Source organism: Amphibalanus amphitrite, unplaced genomic scaffold, assembly GCF_019059575.1.
Source record: "Amphibalanus amphitrite isolate SeventyFive unplaced genomic scaffold, NRLGWU_Aamphi_draft 000511F_arrow, whole genome shotgun sequence".
NCBI lineage: Eukaryota > Metazoa > Arthropoda > Thecostraca > Balanomorpha > Balanidae > Amphibalanus > Amphibalanus amphitrite.
In genome coordinates, this window is record NW_024882005.1 from 197,949 (window position 1) to 206,059 (window position 8,111).

The 8,111-nt window shown below is 57.1% G+C and overlaps 1 protein-coding gene across 1 annotated transcript; it reads left to right on the forward strand.

Moving 5' to 3' along the window:
* The first annotated feature begins 3,559 nt into the window (after positions 1–3,559).
* On the forward strand, positions 3,560–7,868 carry LOC122393002 (tubulin beta-1 chain). The gene is made up of 3 exons (XM_043388461.1): positions 3,560–3,954; positions 6,120–6,339; positions 6,493–7,868. The coding sequence occupies exons 1-3, from the start codon at positions 3,898–3,900 to the stop codon at positions 7,554–7,556; spliced, it is 1,341 nt and encodes a 446-aa protein (XP_043244396.1). The 5' UTR covers positions 3,560–3,897; the 3' UTR covers positions 7,557–7,868.
* The last annotated feature ends 243 nt before the right edge of the window (positions 7,869–8,111 follow it).

The following is an 8,111-nucleotide window of genomic DNA, read 5'->3' on the forward strand; positions in this document are numbered from 1 at the left end:
AACTTTGGAAGCTTTATTGTTGCCGAAGGATTTAAGAACCTTAGGGTCGAAGACCATCCTAAGAATGGTGCTTACACTGCTGGCCTTATACCGAGTTAGTACGAAATTGTCCAGCTCAATTGCATGATTTCTCCCAATTGCAATAAGCATAGGGTATATCAAAACATATTACAAAGAAGCCCGAATAAATGCCAACATAATTCAGGGACCCTTTCCACTCTCACCGGTCACAATTCAAAGTAAGATAATTTTTAATAGGCATCTGACATCACATGCTGGACACGTTTTGGTAGGATAATGATTCGTTTTAAGAGTGATAAGCAGGGCTGCGGAGTCGATGGATTTTCGGCGACTCCGACTCCGACTCCCACTCCGGCTTTCAAAAACCAGCTCCGACTCCGACTCCGACTCCGGGCAGAATTGTCGACTCCGACCGACTCCAACTCCCGACTCCGACTCCGCAGACCTAGCAGGGCTGCGGAGTCGACAGATTTTCGGTGACTCCGACTCCGACTCCGGCTCGGGTTTCTAAAATCGACTCCGACTCCGACTCCGACTCCGGTCACAACTGTCGACTCCGACCGACTCCGAATCCGACTCCGACTCCGACTCCGCAGCCCTGGTGATAAGTGCCAACAATGAAAATGCTTTAATTCCTTAACGAATTTGAGTTCCTTCTGCACACCACTCGACAGATGTTTTCCTAAATATTATCACTGGTGAATGCTGAATGATTTTAAACGCTCAAAAGTCGCTACATGGTTTTTTTTAGAAGGGAATAACACAACTATTGGAATAACCAAGCGGAATTGAACGTAAAAATTCATAACACCCTTGTAGCTGATTGAAATTCCTCTACACCGTGCCAAAAAGATCAAATGTAGGTATGATTTCTCGCTGATGTTTCATCGAACAGCGAACGTAAAAGGGTTTCCTACCTATTTTTGCTATTCGTCCTTATTATAATCCCACATATACCTAATCCAACATATCATATGCAACTCAATGACATTGATAATCTAACAAGGTCTCGTGTTTGGTACCTCCTGTTACTCATGCCAGCAAATGGAGAACACTACACTACCTCATACCTGATTAATTACAAAGTTTGTTTATGCAGTGTTCGAGTGGCAAACTGATCGACTACCACTGAGCATGTCAGCATTGCCTATCCCTGTCCAAGCCTCGAACGTGTAGCTATGCGGCGGTCAGACAGGTTTCCATTGAGTACCTTCTGATCATCATGCAGACCGGTCTCTGTCTGGCTGCATGCCGTTCAGGTGGTCAGCAGCGGGTCGCGAACTGCCGCGTCAGCATACCACTCGTGGTTGGTAGGCGTGCCCTGTGCCCCTGCTGCTGAGCTGACCTGCCCCACGTGCGGCACTCCCAGTTCACCCACGTCCTACAAACAGCAGACGCGCGGCCGGCCCAGGGCGCGGCGGGGCACCGGCAGACGCTTGGCCGGGCTCATGGTCCGGCGTGACCGGTCAGAGGAGCGACGGGGAGGAGCGGAGGTCCGCTGTCGGCACGGACTGCTAGACCGCCGTCCAACATTCGACTCGACAGGGTGACTGTCACTGAACAGTGAAAAGCGCTATCTCTCCAGTAGTGATGGCCGGTTGGGTCACCGGTATGTACTGTCAGCTGCACTCGGCAGTATGCCGACAGTAGCTGCTGCTCGCTGACACTGCTGGGCCAGTGATGTTTGTCAGCAGCTGCTGGTCTTGTGCGGTCCACCCGTGCGCTGGGCGCTGACCCCCCCAGGGGCGGATCCAAGGGGGGGGTCACATGGGTCATGGCCCCCCCCCTTGAGGCCCGGGGGCCCAAAGACCTGCCAGGGGTACCACCGGCCTATCAGGGGTATCACAGTCCTGACAGGGGCACCACAGGACCGCCAGGGGCACCACAGGCCTAGCAGGGACACCACGGGCCTGGTGCCCCTGGGCCCTGACAGGACTGTAACGCCCCTGACAAGCCTGAAGTGTCCCCGGCAGGCACGTGGTGCCCCTGACAGGCCTGAGGCGCCCCTGCAAGGCCGGTGGTGCCCCTGGCAGGCCTGTGGTGTCCATGGCAGGCCTGTGGTGCCCTTGCTAGGCCTCTGGTGCCCCTGACAGGCTTGTAATGCCCCTGGAAGGACTGTGGTGCCCCTGGCAGGCCTCTGGTGCCCCTGACAGGCTTGCGGTGCCCTTGGAAGGACTGTGGTGTCCCTGGGCCCTGACAAGCCTGAGGTGCCCCTGACAGGCCCGTGGTGCCCTTGTTAGGCCTGTGGTGCCCCTGGCAGGCCTCTGGTGCCCCTGGCAGGCCTCTGGTGCCCCTGGCAGGTCTGTGGTGCCCCTGGCAGGTCTGTGGCGCCCCTGGCAGACCTGTGTTGACTGGTGCCCCAGCTAGGTCGCTGGTGCCCCTCGCACACCTGTGGTGCCCCTGGGCCTTGACAAGCCTGAGATGCCTGGCTATGACAGGCTCGTGGTGCCCCTGATAGAACAGTGGTGCCCTTGCTAGGCCTGTAGTGCCCCTGGCAGGCCTCTGGTGCCCCTGCTACCCCTGCGCCCGGAGAGGACTATGGTGCCCCTGAAAAGCCTGAAGTGCCTCTCGACAGGCCCGTGGTGCCCCTGACAGGCCCAAGTTACCTCTGCGAGGTCGGTGGTGCTCCTGACAGGCCTCTGGTGCCCTGGCAGGTCTGTGGTGCCCCCCTGGCAGGCCTGTGTTGACTGGTGCCCCTGCTAGGCCGCTGGTGCCCCTCACAGGCCTGCGGTGCCCCTGGAAGGACTGTGGTGCCCCTGCCCCTAGGGGTGCTCATGGGCCCAACAGGCCCGTTGTGCTCCCGACAGGCCTGTCGTGTATACTTGCTAGACCTGTGGTGCCCCTGCTTCCTGGCAGGCGTGTGGTGCCCCTGCTTCCTGGCGGGCCTGTGGCGCCCCTACAAGGCCGTAGGTGCCCCTGACAGGTTTGTGGTGTCCCTGGAAGGACTTTGGTGCCCCTGACAAGCCTGAAGTGTCAAGGACAGACCCTTTAGACGCCAGGGTCAAGTTCGTCGGACTGACAACGATTCGCTTACCTGATAACGTTCCTGGTAAGTACTCACTACTCAGCGTCCACAACATATATACACATAACACATTCATATATACTTGCTTACAATTGGTAAATGTGGTTGTGGGTAAGAGTTAAGATACTGACTAAAAATAAAAAAATAAAAAAAAAATGAAAATGGGGGCACCACCAAAATTAAGTGGACGAAATCCGTTGAGTTTTTAATTTTGGGTATAGGTAGGGGCACCACTTCGATTCATGACCCTCCCCTTGGAGTTTTCCTGGATCCGCCCCTGGACCCCCCCCCCCGCGCGCAGATGTCCGCCCTGTCGAGGCGACTAGCCCCTCACCTCACGGACAGGTCGGCGCCAGACTATTTCCCGCGCCCGGGCCACCGCGCGCCAAAGCCCGCTGCGTGGCGCAACGTTCAAAACTTCAAATTCCTTCCACGCAGGCGGGAGGCGCCGCCGGCCGCTCTCCTGAGCAGGCTAATCAGCGGCTGTCGGCCGGCCGGCGATTAGCCAGAGAGCCAGGAGAGCTCGGCCGGAGAGGGCTGCATTGCGCCACCCGGGCCATCTGACATGCACTGACATGGGCCATCTGACATGTAGGCCGCCCCCGGCACCCGCTCACCCGGTGAGAAAGTGTCTCACCGCCAGCTCACCCGGCCGGCGCGGCGCCCGCCGCGCCGCTCCAGCCGTTGCTGGGCGGTGGCCGGCGTTTGTTACGCGCGCTCTGATTGGCTCCCGGCGCTGGGCGTCGGCTGGTGCTCCGCTGAGCCGACCCGAGGGCCCCGCGCGCGCGGCGGCCCGCAGTCGCTGACGAGTCGCCGGTACGGTTGTGAGGGTCCCCAGATCACAGTACAAAATGCGCGAGATTGTGCACCTCCAGGCTGGCCAGTGCGGCAACCAGATCGGATCAAAGGTGAGGAGTGTGATATTTGTGGCAGTGGTAACCGTGGGCTCTAGTTCATGTTTTTTCGATCTGTATGGACGAATAGCCACTCGCGTCTGTAACCGACGTCTCGTTATCAAGCATTTATCAGTTCGATCGATCATCAGTTCGCTTTTTATTTAACGATTAGATATGTTGCAGTTTTTTATTGGTCCGGTTCAGTTCAGTTATGTGGTACATTTGGATATTTTCCGTGCCGGATATGACAACTCTTCTGAACACATTTCATTTTTGTATCGTGTCGGGCCAGTTGTCGGCAGTTCATTCGAAGGGTTGCAAAGTGGCATCGGTTTCTCACAGCGTTGTACCAAAATATGACGGTTTGGTTCAGACATCCCCGCCGGCCGGCACCGAACCGGTAGCTTTCCCACGGCACGGATCACGTCCGCGCCGCCCCAAGTAACCTCCCCCGTGCCTGTGTGGACTGTGGACTCGCCGGCCACATGTGGGTTCTGCCCCGCGGCGGGGGGCGCCCGGCGGCGGCGCGCGCGCTGCCGTTGTCCCTTTGCCGCGCGTTTTTGAATTCTTTGTCCGGCCGGCTGCGTGCCTCCTCGCGGCGGCAGAGTGCGCGCGCTCTGGATCACGTGACCGGCTGGGGTAAAGGGGAGGGGAAATGACTGGCGAGAACCGGCCGGCGCCGTGGACGGTAGGCTGGCGCGGCTGGTCCGCTGGAGTTGGTGCGGCTCGGACTGCGCTGGGTCTGTCTATAAAAAACTGGCGGCTGTCCCGGCAGCCGGCTGGCCGACGGCGTGGCCGCCGCCCCGGTATCGACTATCGGCCGACCGGCCGCGCCCCTCCCCAGACCCCCGGTCGGCCGCCGACCCCGACCTTCGCCCTGGCGACATGGGCGCCGCTGCCGGCCCGAACGGATTCCGTGGGGGGCTGTTTCATATTGTTATGCCGTCTGCATGTCATGAGACGTCTCCTAAATTGTGTCCTAAAATGATATTCTGTTAGTGGAGAACCCGAGAGATTTATACAGAGCTTGTGATTCTTTCCATTCTAAAAGTTAAGACTAAATTTGTTTTTAAAAAAAATTGTTTCTATAGGACGAATGCTGACTTCAGTTGCGTATTTGCGCAGCGTATTGTCATCTAACACTAAGTTATTTATAAAGCCTGTCCTGTTAAATCGAAAGGTAAATCGCACAAACCATTGCTAAATGGCTTTAGCAAAATGTCTGGGTAATGGGAAGCATTTCGATCCGTTTTGAAGGCGAGTATGCGTTATAAAGTAACTGCGAGTAACGAGCGTTTGTATTAGTCATTATTTAATTTTCATTAAAAGCTTAATTATATTGCTGTCCACGCTTGGGCGCCCTTGACCCAAAAAAAAAACTAATATTTTGAGCTATGTCGTCTGAAAGTTCATTCGTTTAGTCACAATTTCGAGGAACATTTAATTCAAAATGACATTTAGTTTGACCATTTACTATCAACTGGTTGGTAACCGTCAGTCACTGTTTAATTTAGTCAAAACAGCTTTGCTCAATTCCCAAAGTCTATTGTCGGTGGTACTAAGGGGTCTCGCCGCGGAATTTTTGGTCTCGTTTACGCCAATTTTCTCACGGTTTATCCCAGATTTGGCTTGCTCCCTGAGGTCGCTGGTACGGCCAGTGGTGTGGCTGGCCGCCGCGCTGCCTCGTCCGCAGCGGCGTGGCGCCGGTCACGGGCCGTCGGCGCCGCGTGCGTCCGCCGGTCTCTGACCGCGCATTTCCGGCGCGACGGACCGTCTCGGCGGTCGGCGCCGCGTGGCCGCAGTCAGCTGGCTCCCTCCCTCCCTCCCTGGTCTCCCGGCCGGCTGGCGTGTTTGGCTCACGGCCAGCCGCCGGCGGTGAAGGAAAGAGAGTTGGTCGTCCGTGACGGCAGAGTTACTCGCCAGCTGCGGTCACTGACTGCTGTGAGAGACCAACTCGACAGCCAACGCCCCGGCAGGCTCGTATGCCACTCCAGGCGAAATGTGCACCATCACAGGGGCTTATAACGATACCGGCATGTGCCACAATCTGTAGTCGTTTGCCGTGAGTCGCCCACTTGACTCGTGGCTCGTAAACAGTTCTGCGAGCAGAGGTGACTGCTGACCTGTGACCCCGGTCCTGGGAGCTGAGTGTTGACCTGTGGCCCCCTGTCCGGCAGTTCTGGGAGATCATTTCTGATGAGCACGGCATCGACCCGACTGGCACCTACCATGGCGACTCGGAACTGCAGCTGGAGCGCATCAACGTATACTACAACGAGGCCAGCGGCGGCAAATATGTGCCGCGCGCCGTGCTAGTCGACCTGGAGCCGGGCACCATGGACTCCGTGAGGTCCGGTCCCTTCGGCCAGATCTTCCGGCCCGACAACTTCGTCTTCGGTGAGTTTGTGCGCTGGCATGGTGCCCCTGGCTTCTGATAACAATTGTAAAAGTTCGGCGTTTTCATTGCGGCTGACAGATAACGGCTGTTACGCTGGTTTCCGTCTTGCTGTTTGTGCCGTTTCACTGACTTGTTTTTGCTCCGCTTCACAGGTCAGTCTGGCGCCGGCAACAACTGGGCCAAGGGTCACTACACAGAGGGCGCCGAGCTGGTGGACAGCGTCCTCGATGTGGTCCGCAAGGAGGCCGAGAGCTGCGACTGCCTGCAGGGCTTCCAGCTGACACACTCGCTTGGAGGCGGCACCGGCTCCGGCATGGGAACCCTCCTCATCTCTAAGATCCGGGAAGAGTACCCAGACAGGATCATGAACACTTACTCTGTCGTGCCCTCGCCTAAGGTGTCTGACACCGTCGTCGAGCCGTACAACGCCACCCTCTCCGTTCACCAGCTGGTCGAAAACACAGACGAGACCTACTGCATAGACAACGAGGCGTTGTATGATATCTGTTTCCGTACCCTCAAGCTTGCCAACCCCACATACGGTGATCTCAACCATCTTGTTTCTCTGTGTATGTCTGGTGTCACCACCTGCCTCCGGTTCCCTGGTCAGCTGAACGCTGATCTCAGGAAACTGGCCGTCAACATGGTGCCCTTCCCCCGTCTTCACTTCTTCATGCCCGGTTTCGCGCCCCTCACCTCTCGCGGCAGCCAGCAGTACAGGGCGCTGACCGTGCCCGAGCTCACCCAGCAGATGTTCGACGCCAAGAACATGATGGCCGCCTGTGATCCCCGGCACGGTCGCTACCTGACGGTGGCCGCTGTGTTCCGAGGACGCATGTCCATGAAGGAGGTCGACGAGCAGATGCTCAACATCCAGAACAAGAACAGCAGCTACTTTGTCGAATGGATCCCGAACAACGTCAAGGTTGCCGTGTGCGACATCCCGCCCCGCGGCCTCAAGATGTCTGCCACCTTCATTGGTAACAGCACCGCCATCCAGGAGCTCTTCAAGCGTATCTCTGAGCAGTTCACCGCTATGTTCCGGCGCAAGGCTTTCCTCCACTGGTACACCGGCGAGGGCATGGACGAGATGGAGTTCACAGAGGCCGAGAGCAACATGAACGACCTGGTGTCCGAGTACCAGCAGTACCAGGAGGCCACCGCCGACGACGAGGCAGAGTTCGACGAGGAGGAGGGAGAGGAGCTCGAGGCCTAAACTCACCTGTCCTTCAGTTGCTTTCTGTTTTTGTCTCGCTGAGCCCGGGCCGGCCGTCTCGGCGAGCCGTGTGACGTCACGGTCGGTAGAGGCGGGCGTGTCCTCGCTGCTGTGGTGGTCCCCGGCCCTCCCGATGGCTGGGCTGGTGACCACCGGCGGCGGCGGCGGCCAAGTCATTCATCCATGCCCTTCGTGTCTTGCACATTCCCGGATGATTTAACTCGTGCCAGGTACGAGGAGCATTGATTATGTACTGTTCCCGTTTCGTTCTTGCTACGACTACGACGAGAATATAAATTATTTTAAGATGTATTTTGTTGTAATACCGGGATGCGGTGCCTATCAGCTCTGAACACTGAACACAGCTGACGGTCGAGTGGGCACCCGAGTGGCTAAGAACATCGGCATCATGAGCGTGAACACTGCACTTGGTGCAAGTTCGTGTGACTACGGGCAGTCCGGGGACTGGTATATTAGCTAGGACGTCTAACACGAACTGATTGGTGAGCTGGTAACTATAGTAGCTAGGACGTCTAACACGAACTGATTGGTGAG

What these genes read in the sequence shown, in the direction of transcription:
- LOC122393002 (XM_043388461.1), top strand. Translation starts at nt 3,898, where the DNA reads ATGCGCGAGATTGTGCACCTCCAGGCTGGCCAGTGCGGCAACCAGATC. An exon ending in GCAACCAGATCGGATCAAAG is followed by an intron (nt 3,955 to 6,119) that starts GTGAGGAGTGTG and finishes CCTGTCCGGCAG; the next exon opens with TTCTGGGAGATCATTTCTGA. An exon ending in GCCCGACAACTTCGTCTTCG is followed by an intron (nt 6,340 to 6,492) that starts GTGAGTTTGTGC and finishes TCCGCTTCACAG; the next exon opens with GTCAGTCTGGCGCCGGCAAC.